Source organism: Sparus aurata, chromosome 15 (assembly GCF_900880675.1).
Source record: "Sparus aurata chromosome 15, fSpaAur1.1, whole genome shotgun sequence".
Classification (NCBI taxonomy): Eukaryota; Metazoa; Chordata; class Actinopteri; order Spariformes; family Sparidae; genus Sparus; species Sparus aurata.
The window spans coordinates 527,450-546,315 of record NC_044201.1 but is presented as its reverse complement, the minus strand read 5'-3'; the positions used below and the strand labels follow the sequence as shown (position 1 = coordinate 546,315).

Below are 18,866 nucleotides of genomic sequence, written 5' to 3'. Positions count from 1 at the left end.
TGGAGATCTAACACTGAAGCTGTTTACAAGAAGGGGATGAGCAGACTTTACTTCCTGAGGAAGCTGAGATCCTTCGACGTGTGCAGCAAGATGTTGGAGATCTTTTATCAGTCTGTGGTGGCCAGTGTACTTTTCTTTGCTGTGGTTTGTTGGGGAAGCAGCATTGGAGCAAGCGACACCAACAGACTCAACAAACTGATCAAGAAGGATGGACACTCTGGAGGCTGTGGTGGAGAGGAGGACACTGAAAAAACTGTTATACATCATGGATAATCCTCTCCACCCTCTCCAACTCACACTGGTCAGAAAGCGGAGCACCTTCTCCGGAAGGCTGCTTCAGCTTCGCTGTCGTAGCAACAGATACAGGAAATCTTTCCTGCCACAAGCCATCACTTTAAACGATAACTCTCTCACCTCTGCCTGACAAAGAACTCTGGTCTCTCTACTGTTTTGTTGTATATATTATTATTGTTATAGTATATTTTGCATATTTTGTTTTGTTGTATATATTATTATTGTTTATTGTTTATAGCACACTGTGCACTGTATATATACACTATGTATATATTGGATTCTATTTATGTGATGTACGAAGTGTTTTATTTGCTGACCCACTACTGCTGTAACAAAATAATTTCCCAGTCTGGGATCATTTAAGTAATTCTATCTATCTATCTATCTATCTATCTATCTATCTATCTATCTGAACAGAGGAGTCCATCAGAAAAGTCCAGCCAACTGACCAACTGAGAGTTGACCAAACTGTCCTGAAGACAACTGAAAGACAACAAACACACACGGACAACAAGCAAGAAGAGGAACACAACCAGAGAAGGAAGTGAATAAAAGCACCAGAGACAATACAGCCTGCACAAGGACATATAAGAACAAAATAACTACCTACAAACTAATTTAAGTTAGTTTGGAGTTAAAGCTAAAAGCTAAAAGCTAACCAACAAGATCGAAAGCCTTAGCAACGGTTACTAAGGAGTTGGAAAAACAACAGCCATGCAGCCTCAGCAGAGTCCTGGAGCCTCAGACAAAGCTCATATAGAAGCTGTTCCTCTCTTCTACACACAAGACCTCAAAAATGACAATGCCAGGAAGGCACACAAACAGAAAGTATTGAAGAAAAGACCAGAGACACTCTTCTCTGAATCCTACAAGAATGGAGACGTCAGCAACCTGATCTTCTTCACAGAGCAGCCACTGGCATGGCACTCTGCTATAAAGACCCACTACCCCTCTGTGAAGAAGGAGGGCATCTGTAATGGCTGGAAGCTGAAGGTCAAAGAAGCAGAAGACCCAGACTCCCCCATGACATCAGTCAACATCTACAAGAATGGGACTGTCATGGTGCAGGGAAACCTCAGGCAGTTTGAGCTGGACTTTCCCCTTATAAAGGAAAGAGCCCAGCAGGACAAGAGCCCCCCGCGTGAAGACATCCATACCCTACCAGACACAGACACCACCGCCACCCCCACCTGCCCTCCTGCTGACCAGAAGAGTGAGCCCCCCAGCTCTGAACAGGCCCAGGACCCCCAGTTGACCTCCATCATCACCAACATGAAGGTGAAGTTCAGTGAGCTAGAGAGAGAGCTGGTCCAGCTGAGAGAGCTGACCAGCCATCAGCTGAGCCAGGAGGAGGCCTGCAACCTCAGCACGGAGCTGAGCAGACTGAGGCAGGACAGAGAACAGAACCAGACCGAGCTGAGCACCCTGAGGACTGAGATCAGAGAGCAGCACCAGGAGAGCCACGTGGCAGCGCTGTGTGTCCTGACAGAGGAGGTGCAGGAGCTGAGAGAGGAGAGAGAGAGGGCCACAGGAGAGAGCTGGCTTCTCTGTCAAAAAGCTCCAGGAGACAGAGTCACCCCAGACCTGACAGGACAGCAGGACTCACACCAAGACCACAACCAGGACCCTGGGAGCCCCACCCAGAGACACAAGGACAGAGAGGCTCCATCCACCCAGAGACACCTGGACAGAGAGACTCCACCCACCCAGGACAGAGAGGCTCCACCCACCCATAGACACCAGGAGAGAGACTCCACCCACCCAGCAGCTCCCCTCCATCCACAGGGTGGACCCGTCCATCCCGACCGACATAGCAAGGTGCCAACTGCACGGGGCAATTCTGGAGTTCAGTATCTTGCTCAAGGATACCTCGACATGTAGCTCAGTCCCGCCCCAGGGGAGCCGGGGATTCGAACCAGCGACCTTCCGATCACTGGTCCACCAGCTCTATCCCCTGAGCTAATGGAAAGTTCTTAAATGAAAAGAAACTTTTCCCCAACCACAAAGTGGCCAAACTCTGGTGCCCAACCAGCCAGCATGCCATGGAGCTGCTGTCAGAGGAGCGTCTGGGTTCTCCGAGTCACATCATCATCCACACCAGCACCAACGAGCTGAGGACGCAGCAGGAGAGAGTGTCAGAGTCACTCAAAGGTGTGATAGAAAAAGCCTCGAGCACTTTCCCCAACAGTAGAGTGGTTATATCAACCCTGCTGCCCAGGAAAGACTTCCACCCAGACACCATCCACAGGATCAACAGCAGCGTCTCCAGAGACTGCGTCCTGAGGCCCAACGTCCAGCTGGCCCACCACCCCACCCTGGACATCAGCTGCCTTCATGACCACGTCCATCTACTCAAAAACACTGTCCCAATCTTCGCCCGTACACTGAAGGACGTCACTCTCAACCGAGACCAGTCCACCCCCCACACAAGGAGCAGGTCGGCCCGCAGCAGCCCCAGACTGCCACCCAGACCATCCAGACCACCCCCACAGAGACCTCACCATCTTCATCCCCCTACACGACGACCCCACCAGGGCAGCTACAACCCCCTCACACCTTACCAGAGCCCCTCCTGCCCCCAGGAGCCCCACCCCTGCACCATCACCAGGAGCCACGCCCCGGCCCACTGAGCTACGCTCAGGTGGTGAGGAGAGCAGCAGACCCCCCACTTACCCTTCCAAACTCCAACCCCACCCCTACACCTCCACACAGCCAGCTGAGAGACATCCAGCACATGCTCAGCCTGCTCTGCTCCCACCTGATAGGTCAATCACAGTAGACAACACTAGAGTGTTTAATTATCTATTTTATTTTATTATTATTTTATTATTATTATTATTATTATTATTATTATTATTTTTATTATATATATATATATATTTTAATTATTATTATCTTTTATTGTATATATTTATTTATTTATTTATTCATTCATTCATCCATGTTAAAGGGTTATAATATTATTAGGTCCAAACTCCTGATATCTAACATGTTCTAAAACTGATCTCTTCATCGACAATAGGATTGGGAGTTTATCTCATTTTAACACAGAATGCTACATGTTGAGTTTTAAACCTAATGACATCTAAATCTTTTGTTATCTCATACGGAACATTCAGGGTCTGAGGTCTTCTGCTTTTGGCCTTAAGAGCAGGACCCCAGACTTTAAGAAAGAGATAGAAAATTCTGATATCATTGTTTTGCAGGAGACTTGGAATAGAGGAGACATGCCCACTGGTTGTCCTTTAGGTTACAGAGAAATCATTTTCCCATCAACCAAACTGAAAAGTGTAAGCCAAGGCAGAGATTCAGGAGGGATGTTGATCTGGTACAAGACGAACCTCACACACTAAATCCAATTACTCAAAAAAGGAGATTTTTCATTTTGGATCAAAATAAAAAAAAGAGGTGGTCTCCACAGAAAGAGACATATTCATGTGTACAGCCTATATCCCCCCATCAGAGTCCCCTTATTATAACGAAAACAGCTTCTCCATCCTTGAAGATGAGATCAGCTTCTACCAGACACAAGGAAACGTGCTGATCTGTGGTGACATTAACGCCAGAACAGGCACAGAACCAGATCTGATCAATGCACAGGGAGACAGACATATACCTGGCCAGATCAACATCCCCTCTCCCTCACACCGAAACAGGAACAAATTTGACATAACCATCAACAGAAACAGGCAGGAACTGCTGCAGTTGTGTCGCACGCTGGGTCTGTACATCGTCAACGGTCGGCTTCGAGGGGACTCCTTTGGTCTCTACACTCACAGCTCTCCTCTTGGCAAAAGCACTGTGGACTATAGTCTTCCAGACCTGGAGCCCTTCAGTGTAAGAGCATTCACTGTCAGCCCCCTCACACCCTTATCTGATCACAGCAAAATCACCCTATACATTAGGAAGACACCAACTGACCCCCATGTAGCAGAGCTCAGTAAACTCAATCCCTTCAAACAACCTTATAGATGGACAAGAAATAGTAAGGATGACTACCAGAGAGCCATTGGTCATCCAACAGTCCAATCTCAGTTAGACCATTTTATCACCACCTCATATCCCCACAGTAACAGCGGCCTGAACCAGGCTGTGCGGGATATTAACTCCATATTTGACAGCACAGCATCTCTATCCAATCTGAAAAAATCTGAGTATCACAGTTCAAACTCAGCTTATGAAAAGTGGTTTGACTCTGACTGCAGGTGTCTGCAATTATTCAATGAAAAACACAGACAACTTGACAATCATGAACTCCGCCTCCAGTACTGGGAAACATTGAAATCATATAGAAAAACACTGAGAGCTAAAAAGGAGCAGCATGAACAGCGTCAACTTGAAGAAATTGAGGAGTCCATTCATTCATTCATTCAACAAATCCAACAAGGAAGAATTGGCTATTCAAAACGGGAAAATATGGAAGAATCACTTTGAAAATCTATACAGTGCAATCACAGTGGATTCAGACCAAAATAATCTGCTCAACAAACTAGAAATCCTTGAATCAATCATTAAAGACAACCAAAATCCTTTAGATTATGAGATTAGAGAAGTGGAGCTGCTAGCTAAGATCCAGGCCCTGCAGCCGAGGAAAGCAAGTGGCCCTGATGGCATCTTAAATGAAATGCTTCAGTTTAGCAGCCAGAAAATCAAGACTGCCATAATGAAATTATTCAATCTGATACTAAACATTGGACATTTTCCTGACACCTGGAGCCAAGGGCTTAACACTCCAATCTTCAAAAGTGGGGACAAATATGATCCAAACAACTACAGAGGCATATGTGTCAGCAGCAACCTGGGGAAGTTATTCTGCAGCATCTTAAACAGCCGACTGCAAAACTTCCTCAGTGAGCACAATGTCCTGAACAAGAGTCAGATTGGTTTTACACCACAACACAGAACCTCTGACCACATCTACACCATCCACACCCTCATCCAGAAACACGTCCACCAGAACAACAACACCAGCTTCTCTTGTTTTGTAGATTTCAAGAAGGCATTTGACTCAATTTGGCATCATGGTCTGTTTCTGAATTTACTAGAAAAAGGTATTGGAGGAAAAATCTACGATATTATTAAGACAATGTATATAAATAATAAATGTGTTGTCAAAATTGGAACTACGGAAACAGACTTCTTCCCCCAAAGTAGAGGAGTGAAGCAGGGCTGCAGTCTGAGCCCCACCCTGTTTTATATTTACATCGACGAACTGGCCAAATCCCTGGAAGAGTCAGATCCTCAGAGTCCACAGGAACACCCCCAATAATGGATGCAGAGCTGAACTGTTAGTTCCGATCTAAAACAGAGCTATAAAGTTCTACCAACACCTCAGAGCCAGCGAGCCCAGCTCCTACCACTACAAAGCCCTACAATGCCAAGAGGAGAGCAAAGGAGAGAGTCCCCTCATCCAGCTGGTCCACAGGCTGAGCTCCAACAGCATCGGGCACCAAGACCGCCCTCACACCATCCAGCCCCACCAAATTATCGCAAAAGAAAAAGACAATTACATCAACTATTGGACATCCGCAACCCAAAGCAAACTCCAATGCCATTTGGCCCTAAACAGAGAATACTCCATGGCAGATTATCTGAGCTCTGTAACTGACCCGAGACTGAGGAAAACATTGACTATGTACAGACTCAGTAACCACAGCCGGGCCTTAGAGAGCGGCGACACAGACAGACCTGGCTGTCCAGAGAGGACCGGCTGTGTCGGTTCTGTCCACACAGACAGGTGGAGACAGAGCAGCACTTCCTGCTGCACTGTGACACATACACAGACATCAGAACCCAGATATACACTAAAATCACAGGTACAACCCCAGACTTCCCCAAACTATCAGACCAAGAAAAACTACAACTTTTACTGGGAGAAAAAACTGCCACTGCTATAGATGCAGCGAGATATGTGAATGCCTGCCACAGGAGAAGAGACGAGCTGCACAACAACACCTGACATGATTTCCTCCACATGAACCAGCTCATCCTGACTGGGTTCTTACCTGCACACTGATATACTGTTTATTATTTTTGTTATTATTGCTATTATTGTTATTATTATTGTTGTTGTTGTTGTTTTGTTATTATTATTACTATTATTGTTAACATTTTTTTCTGTAATCCTGTATGCTTTGGCAATATTGTGAACCAGTCATGCCAATAAAGCTTGAAAAAATTGAAAATTGTGAGAGGGAGAATATAGAGTATATATTAACTTATGAAGTGTATTTTTGTCCTGTTTAACTGACTCTTTAGGCTTTAGCAACATAGTCTCTGTGACATTCATGCAAATAAAGCGAATTGAATTGAATTGAGAAAGAGAGAGAGAGAGAGAGCTGCCTCATCTAGAACTCCACCATGCACGTAGATGAGACGTGACACTGGAGCGACTTGAACCTTTGTAAGTTATAAATCCATTAACATAACTTCCTTGTGGGGGCTAACAAGTCGCCTTCCACTTATTCAATATGAACTTAAATATGAGTCATATTTCAGAAGAGTGTCCATTGGTGCTTGTTAAGCTAACTGCTTGTTAATGAGAGTTAAGAATAATCTGACAGCTGTCTGTGTCGGCAGTTTATCTTTCCTCAATTCTTCAACTTCTTCCAGATATTGAGTTTACTGTGACTTTGCTGACTTTGTTGTAAACTTTGCTGTTCCTATTAACAGTCACAGTAGTCATTTCTCGGTTTCGTCACATTTTTAGATGTGCAGCATGTATTTCTAGTTTGCATTTGCCCACCAATAAATAGCCTAATAATAAACCAGTGTTAGATTGCTTTTTAAGAACTGCAGCTGAATTGCATGTCTTCTAAACCTCAGTATTATGATAATGTGAATAAACTCATGTTGACAATAATTAGTTGACACAAAAGGAATGGCAATTGCATATCACTCAAAGCTACACAGGATACACTGTGTAAGTGTAAGTAGTTACATTTCTATAAGTACTTTGTTTATTAATTTTATATAATCTACATGTTGTTTTATTAAGGCCGGAAAAAAAATTGGCACACGCACGTACTGCCCTTTCCTGACTTTGAGCCCCTGCCCCTCCATAATCATGTGCACGTCCCTGATAAAAATCCTCAGCTTTTGCCCTCTGGAGTGGCTGTGCAGGAGTTCTTCATGATTTGCCCAGGCCACAACAGCAAGCTCTGCAATCGCAGCACTGGCCACCACTGTGTTTCAAATACCAGAGTAGTATTTGTTGATGCAAAACAGGAGCTCATAGAGAAGGCCTGGAGAACCTATAAGGAGACTGTGTGGAGGCTAAGGGGTAACTGTACAGAAGAATTACTGGTTGACCACCTGGCAGTGATTGAAAGGCATGGCTGGCTTGCAAAAGAACATCGCAATGGAGCACTAGGCTGACTCATTCATGACATTGGGAAACTGTATAGATAAGTTGTAATGACAAATTGTAAATGCAGCTTATTATTATTATTATTATTATTATTTTTTACCATCCTGCAGTAAGTTGCTCACCCTCTGATCCTTGTAGGTTTTCCAATAAAACCTTTCTGAATCCACTGGAGCTTATGGCTGACGTGTGTTCTTTAAAAAGTGTGTCCTCCACAGAAGTTTCTCTTTCACATTTATTCGACAAAAATGCAAAAAGAAAAGGCATACATATTCCACATGATCCAAACCCGGTTCGTACACTGTCCAAACACTTATAGGGACCTATTGTTTTTCGAATGATTATTAGGGCCCAAACAGGTCTCAACCTGCGAGGTCCCTATTGTTTTTCAAATGATTATTTATTATTAGGGCCCGAGCAGGGAACCTGCAAGGACCCTATTGTTTTTCAAATGATTATTATTAGGGCCCGAGCAAGTAGACCTGCGAGGCCCCTATTGTTTTTCTATGGATTATTCTTATCATTATTTTTTTTTATTTGTCCCAAATGATTGCATTTTTCACTGCCTGAACATACCCCAAAACTCAACAAACTTTGGTGCAAATCGGCCCATAGGTGGCACTCTGGTCGGAGTCTAATTAGTGTGAATGGAAAGTAAATGGGAAAATCTTCAAATCCTCTTTAAAACTCCTTGACCTTGAACTATTAGACACATTTTCAGTTTTTAAAAATCTTTTACGCTTTTCAAATCATCATAGTTTTAATTTGAAGGGTTTTTAGCTCGTCTTCTCATTATATAATGGGTGTGTATTGCGTGAGCTAGAGTGCGCAACATCATCACTAGAGTGGAGAGCAGCTGGAAGAAAAAATTCTTTTCAGCTTGATTTGGATCCCATATCTTTTACTTGACATAGACATTATATACATACACATGTGAGAAATTTTGTTGGCTTTCAGCTGATGGTCTTATTTCAGGTAGGATTTACACATGTTGTCTGTGGAAGCCCCAGAGCAACAAGCACTCCAGCAACTCCCCCATAAGCCGCAATGTTAATTTTGAGCCTAAATTTCTGGAGGAGAGCAGGCGGTACCTGTTTTGTCTCTCGCTCTGGTGCCCTCAATTTTCACTTTACAGAAATAAAAAAGACATCACAGAGTTCAGCAATGTCTCCTGTGACTGAATATATACATTTTGCCAATAACCATTACATTTTTTCACAAATCGCCGGAGTTTGGGAGGCATTTTTACCATTCATTCTTATGGGGACATTTTGACATCCAAATGCTGCTCCAAAAATGTGATCCCAATCTGTCAGATGGGGGCGCCATAACAGGGTGTAAACTTCGAAAGGCTCTCCCCACAAGCGTTAAGTGCTATTGACTTGAAATTTTTGATACACGTCCTCCTGATAGTCTTCTACAAAAAAGCCTCTTGCACCATGAAAACTGCTATTACCGATTTTTTGCTAATTTGCATAATGTGAAAAACAGTCAAATGAATAGAACTTTTGAAAGATTGACTCTATCGACACCAAATTTGGTATACGACTTCGGGGGATGAAAAGACAAATTTCTATTATAAATGAGCCAGAGTGGTTAAAAAACATGGCTGCCACGACCCAATGTATTTTCGCAATGGGCGGAGCTTAGAAATGATTGGCCGTAACTCCCACATCCTTTGCCCTATCATCACAAACCTTGGTGGGCAGGTTCACAACAGGACTGGGAATCTGCCTACCAAAGCATGTTGAGCTCAACCTATAGTGGGCGCTATAAATGCTACACATGCATATCTCAAAGACCATTGGACGGAATTTCACCGAATTTGGTATGCATGTTCTAGGGGTGAGTATTAACTAATATCTTGAGTGCCATGTTGATAGGTGAAAGTGGGCGTGGCCTATTCGTCATTAACCTTTATTGTTTGCGTTTTATTAATTTATGGCGAGCTGAAAGGACCCAGAGACATGAAACTCGGTATGTTGAGTATAAATGATGTCCAAATGTTGCTCCAAAAATTTGATCCCAACCCGTCAGATGGGGGCGCTATAAACTTCGAAAGGCTTTCCCCACAAGCCATAAGTGCTATTGAATTGAAATTTTTCATACACGTCCTCCTGATAGTCCTCTACAAAAAAGTGTCTTGCACCATGAAAGCCACTATTACAGATTTTTTGCTAATTTGCATAATGTTAAAAACAGTAAAATAAATAGAACTTTTGAAAGATTGACTCTATCAACACCAAATTGGCTATACGGCTTCGGGGGATGAAAAGACAAATTTATACTATAAATGAGCTAGATTGGTCTAAAAACATGGCCGCCACGGACCAATGCAATGGGCGGGGCTTAGAAATGATTGGCCGTAACTCCCACATCCTTTGCCCTATCATCACAAAACCTGGTGGGTAGCTTAACAACGGGACTGGGGATCTGCCTACCAAAGCATGTTGAGCTCAACCTATACGGGGCGCTATAAATGCCAATAGCATGTAGCTGAAAAACCAATTTGGAGATTTCTGGGGCTTATCATGGGTATGTTTTGCACAGATCTTTGAGGAACATGGCGGCCGATGTCATCAACTGCGGGGGATGAGGGTCAGGGTGGGTGGCTTGGGGCGAAAGGGGTTAGAACCCGTGGATTGCCGCTTGTGGCTATATTTATCTCCACATTTCTCCCAAAATTATCATGATCATGGAACTGTGATTACTTAAACATTATAATACCTATTGAAACTTTGAAATACACATCAATAGGTAAAATTTGAATTTGTATTTTAATGTTCAAATAAAGTCTCTATGTGAAAGTATAACGCAAATGCCATCAGAATGTAGCTGAAAACCCAATTTGGAGAAATCTGGAGCTTATCATGGGTTTGTGTTGCACAGGTCTTTGAGGAACATGGCGGCCGATGTCATCAACTGCGTGGGATGAGGGTCAGGGTGGCCGGTTTGTGGCGAAAGAGGTTTAGAACCCGCAGATTGCAGCTTGCAGCTTGCAGCTATATTTTAATTTAGAATTAACTAATCACTTACGACTTTTTCATCATCAACTAATGTCTTATAAAGGACTTAATAATGATCATTATTATAAAGCATTACTGAAAACTTACTTGTGTTTGTGGATGTCAGTGATGCCGTTCTTTTTGTTTCCCAGCCTCTCTACTGGGTTAAGCCTGAAATGAAAAGAAAGATACATTCAATCGTTTATTCATTTGTTTAATGTAAGGTTTACTTACCAGGAAACTTAATCAGGACACACACTTGATGAAATTAGCCTAACACAAATTAGTTTAACCAGCATGAGCAGCAGCATCCAAGAAGAATGAGCTGCTGCCACAGGTGGGATAAATGGGGAAACAATGCTCGTCTGTGTGAAAGTCGTTTTGGCGTAACAATGATGCAACATAAGATTATCCAGTTATTATTCTAAGTGATAGTGCTTGGTCTGCTCCACACTAAACAGTGACTCCCTGATTATCTCTTTAACTGAACCACTGCCTAAGTTTGGTTTGTGAGTCATCATACTTGCAGAGTCTCCTGATGAGGTCATCTGGACGCTTGCCTATTTTCTTTGGGAAGTCCACCTTCTCAATGCCATGGAGGACCATAGTGTAAATCTTTATGGGATCTGAACCAGCAAAGGGTGGGCTGGAAGACATGACATCATGTTAATTGTTAAGGTAAAAATCCAGACTACACTTTCCAAAGGAGGAGTTAACCATTTTTGGAAATATGTTTGCTTTCTGCCTGTGAATGAGATCAGAAGATCAAAATCAGTCTCAGTTAAATCAATATTTATCTCACACCACTCATCACAGGTTTTGGCTCAGTCATCAGTAGACATCACCGGTACCTCACTGAAGAAAGAATCATAACATCAAGCATTCTAAATTAAATCCAGTCACTGTCAACTAAGGGGTTCTCCGAGGCTCAATGCTCGGACCCACATTATTCATCATATTTATCATCATCAGTTTTCTCTGGGTCAGATAATCTACCGTCCATTATTCAATTTGGACTGCTATGCTGAGGACACTCAAGTATACATTAACATCAAACCTTCCACCCACCTTCTGGTGTCATCAAACATGCTCAATATTTGTGAGGATTTACTTCACCAAGCAGTAAAAACAGTAAGAAATGTTTTCTTACTGACTTACTTGCCAGTGAGTAGTTCAAATATAAGGATTCCCAAAGACCAGCAATCAGCTCCAAAGTCATGGCCTTTGTTCATGATGACCTCTGGGGCCACATACTCTGGAGTCCCACAGAATGTCCAGGTCTTCTTTCCAGGGCCGATCTTTTTAGCAAAGCCAAAGTCTGCCTGAGGAAATACAATGAAATTAGGAGAAAACATTACAAATAATGCAGCTACAGCATGAATAGGACTTCAACTTAATGTACATTAAGACAAATGGCTTACAATTTTGACATAACCCTCAGCATCCAGCAGGAGGTTTTCCGGTTTCAGGTCTCTGAAGACAATGCCCATAGAGTGGAGGTAATCAAAGGCCTCACAGACACAACCAGTACAAAACCTGGCTGTAGGCTCATCAAAATAACTCCTGGCGGTTACGAAAAGATCAACAAATTAATGATACAAGATATCCCGTGAATACATACAGAGCAGACTTATAGTCAGCTTTACGACATCAGTTCTGAAGTTTCACAGGAAAAATAACTTTATACAAAATAATAATAATAATTATGAATAATTTCATTATTATTATTATTTTGTATAAAGTTATTATAATATAATGCAGTGTATTATAACAACTATTATTATTATTGTTTTTGTTGTTGTTGTTATTGTATAATTATTGGCATTGTATGCCTTGAATTGTACTACCTGCCTGGGTCTGTGAGGGCAGAAGCAACATGTGGGACTGACAGCATCAAAGTCTTGTTTTTCGCTGACCCTCACAGTCATACAGAAGTGTACATCAGGGTATGTCTTGTAAACTTTTCAACCTGTTATTGAGTTACTCTTTAAAAATCAATTCCTGGTTGTTTTCATAAGTAGTTGTTATGACTGTAGCAAAATGACCTACACTCACATGTCTCGCAGCACAGTCCACAGCTCTCCACCAAGACACGCCTCTAGCAACATGTAGACAAACTTGTTATCCCGAAATGTTCGGAATAACCTGAAAAACAACCAAAGACAGCCAAGAGCTGGTAGTAAATTACTGTGTTCCATTAACTTATTTTCTTACTAGCATATAAAACAAGAGCATAAGTAAAAATAAAAGTCTAATTGGAATTACTGGTATTACACTGCTGAGGGAAGAATTTTGATGCAGGCTCTGATATGTCCCTCTCTAAACGTTACAACCCATGAGCACTGAAACTTCTAAGAATAATTAAACTCAATAAAAAAAACTGAACCGATGATGAAAAAACTGTGTGGAAAGTCAGTGGTCAGAGGAATGTTGTATTAGTGAAATAAATGGGAGAGTAAACATCACATCTTGGCTGAACTTTTCTCTTTGAATCACTGCTTGCACACGCCCTTTTTTTCTGTGAAGACGTGCAGATAAATCTCCATGCAGTGGTTAGCAGCATTCTCAGAGCAGATTCCTTAGCAACTCCAACTGAGAAACCATCACATTGACCAGGCCCTATTCAATCTTCGCTCAAAGAAATAGGAAGATTTATGGCAGATTAATCCGTTGACTCTAACCTACCCTCTCTCTAGCCTCTTCTGTTCAACACCTTAATGCTCCCACAAGCTCAGATGGTGGAAAACAACTAAATATTTTTACATAATCCTTTATTCACTCAAGCACTTTGTGAATTAAAGAAAATATGTTGAATATGTTATGTGAGGCCCACACCTGATGATGAATGCTGAGTTTGTCTGCTGAAGGATGTGTTTTTCAGAGTAGATGTGCTCCTGCTGTCTGGTTTCCACAATGTGCTTCTTCTTAATGCACTTCAGAGCAAACGTGAAGTCCTCATCCTTTAACTTTACCTGAGAAACAGCAGAGCAGAGAAAAACTCACAGGTGTATACCAAAAATGTGTATTAAGGAGAAACATTACATAAATGTCTCAACCTGGTCTCAATATCTGGAATACCCCTTTAACCCTTATGTTGTGTTCCGGTCAAATCTGTCCGATTTAAAAGTTTTATCTCTGAAAAATGTATTTAATTTGATCAGACTGACCTAAGAGTCCATGACTTTGTCCACAAAGAGGATTTCAACACACAAAATAAATATTATTTATTTGCATACAATTTTGTGTATTTTATTCAACTTCTGTACACTCTTGGTGTTCCCGGTCAAAAATGACCAGTTATTAGAAATGAATGGGGGAGACTACAATTAGTGTAAAAAACTGATCTCAGGTACATCCTCATTTGTCATATGGACACACACACACACACGCACACGCACACACCCACCACACACACACACACACACACACACACACACACACACACACACACCTTGGTTCCCAGGCAACCACCACGGGAACCTTAGCCCAGTAGGGTCTCTCTCCCGCGGGAACAACACCTGTTCTCAGAAAGTTGTTGAAACATTGTTTCAATAATATTGAACTTTTCTCACAGCTTTGGTAGCCTATATAAATGCTTTTTTGTGGCTTTGCTCACAGTTCATTGTGTGGCAGCACCATGGCACATTGATATACCATAAGTGAGGCTATTGATTACATATGTGATCACCACACTGGTGAGGAGGAGAGAGGCCAGGAAACTGACAGTGAGGATGGATTAGAGGAGGAAGTGTCAGAAGATATTTCAGTATTGGTCTGTATACTAAAAGCTTTAATTTACATCAACTAATGTAATGGATAACATTTGGATCTTACAGTGTTTGTCTGACAGGTTTCACATCCCTTTTTACTGATTTAAACATGATCAGGGTGTTAAGGATGGCTGACTAATGAAAGGAGATGCTGCTGCTCACCAGCTCCACTCGTCCAAATCCCCCCATGCCAAGTGTGGCTATGAGCTCAAGCTCCTGGAAAGGCTGGTGTTGAGGCAGGAGAACAATCCTCTCCTTCAGCCTCTTCAGCTCCTGGGCCTCGGCAGAGTCACTCTGAGGTGAGTAGGGCCTCAGAGAAGAATAACATGGGACATAGTATTGGGCTCTTTGAGACTAGACTGACTCATTTACAGATTTATCATTTAAAGATCTCATTTGCAGATCAGCTTATCACCACTAAAACTAAACTGGAAATGCAATACTTAGTATATGACATCTAATAAGCCCCCAGCATCATCACCTTATAGGGAAGCTTTTTACCATTTATACAGATGTCATGTTAGTGTGTCATTGCGCACTTACAGGGCATTTCTCCTCTCATCACTCCTGGAAAGCTCTTCCACATATTCCTTAAGGTAAGCCTGAAGCTCCTCGTAAGTTCCCACCATTTGGTTGAAATTACTGGAGGGGAGGATGCAGGAGACGAAAAAAATTGAACTCATATATATATATATATTAGGGCTGTCAAACGATTAATTTTTTTAATCGCGATTATGTCCATAGTTAACTCGCGATTAATCGCAAATTAATCACAATTTTTTTGCCACATTTCTTTCTGTTCTAAATATGCCTTAATGTATTTTTTTCATGTTCTTAATACTTTTAACAACATAAGAAAGGGAAAATATGCTTGCTTTATGAAAATGTTTACTCAACACTTCAAATCATGCAGGAAAATAAAAGGCTCAAAAAATATCCCCTCACCCTAAATGGTATCAAAACATGGTGATGTCTGCTTTTGGCGAGGGGGGGTGGGCTCTCTGCATCTGCCATGTGCTTGGCTTGCAAATGATATTTGAGACTTGACGTACTTCAATGATAACTCGTTTCATGTTGACAGTACGTAAGATAACTTTTGTCCTATCTACCGAACCATCTGGCAGTGAAAGTGAATTTGCCGTTCATAAGTCCTTTTTCCCCATTTCCTTTCGCTTTCGCTTTTCAGTCCACCCAGTCCCAAACGCCAACCCTGCTCCTTCTTCTTCTTCTGATTCCCTTTCTTATTCTTCTGCCACCCTCTGGATCAAGACAACAAGTGCCATCAACAGCCGTGAATCAAACAATGCGTGTTTTTTTTATATATATATATATATATGGGTCATCGTTATGTGTTGAAAATTTGCGTGATCCAATTAAGAGTGTTGGGGTGTAGGAAGTCGGACTATATTCTGAAAACTGAACCAAGCAAATGCTGGGGTGATATGAGTACAGGCATGGCTTGGGCCAATATCTTTCATCTTTTCCCCAATGAGTTAAAAGGTCTATAGGAGGCCCTGTTAGCTGGAGTGCGCAACAGGTCCACATCAAATAGTTCAAATTAACAATAACACTGACTGTTGCGGCTTCCTTGACAAACCTTTTAGCCGCTGAGAATATGAGGTTGGGTCCTCATGTTCGCGGATTTGTGACGTGCTAGGAGGCTATGATCACAGATACGCTGAGATCCAAAGATGCTTTTGTTGCATTTATTATGAACAAACCGCACAGAGCTATTACAGCGCAACAAAGATGGATAAATGGAATAATGAAAACCAGCGGATTAAACAGATAAAAAAATTATGAATGAATGAGTGGATAGCGGTCAACACAAATTACGGCTACTACCCAACCCTGTCTCTCTCATCATCTGTGTCACAGGTGAGTGCGCACCTTTACACACACACACTTCTGCACATGCACACGCCCACTCCCACGTAAACCACCTACTCTGCAACACACACACACTCTCAAGCACACCATGCTCCTCATCTTCAACCTGTATGTCTCCTACACACCAGCCCCTAATTATTAGGTCTCACATATTAATTCACATTTCAAAACACAATAGGAGACACAATAAATCAGCATATCAATTTCAAAATGACAAAAGATGTCTAATAAATTGCTGAAGTCCATGAATAATCCATTACACCGAATATTCCTTCTTCTGGTCACCTCTATGACCGACTAGTGCAAAGTCCAGCTCAAGTCCAAAAAAACTGTTTTTAGCTCACATTCTGCTCCCACAAAATTTGTCCCATTGTCAGAGTGCAGCTCGCGGAGCTGTCCTCTTCTGGATATAAAACGCCTCAGTGCATTTATGAAGGAGTCAGTGTCCAGAGAAGGTGCCACCTCGATGTGAATAGCTCTCAATGCAAGACAAGTAAATATGACACCATACCTTTTTACTGTACTCCTCCTGCTCCTCACTTCGAAGGGTCCAAAATAGTCTCCCACACAAGTGAATGGAGGTTCATCAGGCTTGAGTCGTTCTGTGGGCAAGTCTGCCATCTGCTGGTATACTGGAGTGGCGTTAAGTCTTCTGCAGTTGGTGCACTTGGACAGAACTCTCCTAATGGCACCGCTTACTCCTGTCATCCAATATTTCTCCCTGAGCTTGGACAACATGTGGTTGCGGCCGCTGTGTCCTACCTCTTGATGTATATTTCTCAGCAGCAGGGTAGAAATATGAAGGTCTTTTGCCAGAATGATAGGATGCTTAGACTCCAAAGGCAGTGCTGCTTTACTGAGCCGTCCTCCCACACACAAGACCCCATCCTCCAGCCTTGGACACAACTTGTACAGATGACTACTTTTCTTGACATTTTGTCCCTTTTTCCAGATACGAGAGCTCCTCTAAAAACTTTCTCCTCTGGCAAAACTGAATTATGGCCAGCTCAGCCTTGTCAATGTCCTCCACTTATAGGAGCTCCCAGACAGCTGCGCTTTTAAATGTGCACCTTTCCTGCTCCATCATTTTCTATTGCTGCATGCTCTCTTCACTCTGATTGGCTGTTAGCCTTTTTCTCTTCATGCTGCAGGACCACAACCATTCCTTGTATTTCAGCCGCCTTGCCACAGCTTTCTTTAATCAGATCCACAAGGAATAATGATGGATCAGTTGAGTAGTGGGATCCTCTCCAGTTTGTACAGCATTGACAAGGGCACTTTTCTTCACCTCTGGATCGTTCTGAGAGAGATGGCTCACAGGCTCAGGGTTCACAGGCCATTCTGTTTCAAGTTGGCAAAGAAACAGAGGTCCCGTTAACCAGAGTCTGTCATTCAGAAATGCCTCCACTTTGACCCCTCTGGATGCTGCGTCTGCTGGATTTGAAGCTGTATCCACGTACCTCCACTGAGCAGGGTGAGATGATTTCAGTATCTCTGAAACACGATTGGCAACAAACACCTTGAATCTGGAGCTTTCATTGTTAATGTATTTCAGCACAGAAACACTATCAGTCCATCTGGGTAGCTCAAAGATGTCCAGTAGGTGGCGCCCTTGCATCCACTTAAGCCACTCTTTGGAGACAGTCTCTGGTATGAGGTCATCCCAACCAACTCCTCTTCTGCACAAATCCCTCAAGATCCTTTTTGCTGTCAGAACAAGGGGACTTAACATACCCAGAGGGTCATAAATAGAGCTTACAGTAGAAAGGATGCCTCTGCAGTTGAGTTGTCTGTCCTTCCATACAATTTTGAATTTAAAGGTGTCTGACTTGATACACCACTCTACACCCAGCACTCTTTCAATAGGCACAAACTCCCGCTCCAGGTCCAACTGCCTCACGCCTTTAGCTCTGTAGGGCTCTGGGATGGCCTTGAGCACTTCAGGTCTATTACTGTGCCACTTGGTCAAACAGAATCCCCCTTTAGCGCTCATGACAGAGGGTCAGTGCTTCCTCCTCTGTCGCAACTGACACCAAGCAGTCATCCACATAGAAGCAGTGCTGCAGCTTGTCCACCATCTCCTCTTTGTGCTCATGTGAAAAATCCTCCGCACATTTCCTGAGGGCAAAGTTGGCGCAGCTAGGGGAGGATGTAGCTCCGAAAAGGTGTACCTTCATCCTGTATTCATATGGTGCTTGGCTCAAGTCTCCTTGTGGCCACCAGAGGAATCGCAGCAGGTCGGCGTCATCTTGGGGCACTTGCACCTGGTGAAACATTGCTTCAATGTCAGCCATGATGACCACAGGTTCCCTCCTGAACCTTGTCACAACTCCAATTAGTGAGCTGGTTAGATTGGGGCCTTGCAACAGCTCTTCATTCAGAGATTGTCCTATGTAACTGGCAGCACAATCAAACACAACTCGGAGTTTTCCTTTTGTCGGGTGGTGGACACCATGGTGCGGTATGTACCAAACCCTGCCATCACTTCTTTCCAGCTCTGCATCAGGAACTCTTTCAGCATAGCCTTTACCAAGGAGATCA

At 42.8% G+C, this 18,866-nt stretch overlaps 1 protein-coding gene across 1 annotated transcript in view; it reads right to left on the bottom strand.

Moving 5' to 3' along the window:
* prkg2l (protein kinase cGMP-dependent 2, like) overlaps positions 1-18,866 on the bottom strand; it is a 123,050-nt gene that overhangs the window by 38,514 nt on the left and 65,670 nt on the right. The window contains exons 11-18 of the mRNA XM_030442861.1: positions 14,979-15,077; positions 14,598-14,745; positions 13,501-13,637; positions 12,721-12,810; positions 12,087-12,228; positions 11,824-11,987; positions 11,189-11,311; positions 10,774-10,836 (exon numbers count right to left, since the gene is read on the bottom strand). Coding sequence (XP_030298721.1) covers positions 10,774-10,836; positions 11,189-11,311; positions 11,824-11,987; positions 12,087-12,228; positions 12,721-12,810; positions 13,501-13,637; positions 14,598-14,745; positions 14,979-15,077 — 966 coding nt within the window. The remainder of the gene's footprint in view (positions 1-10,773; positions 10,837-11,188; positions 11,312-11,823; positions 11,988-12,086; positions 12,229-12,720; positions 12,811-13,500; positions 13,638-14,597; positions 14,746-14,978; positions 15,078-18,866) is intronic.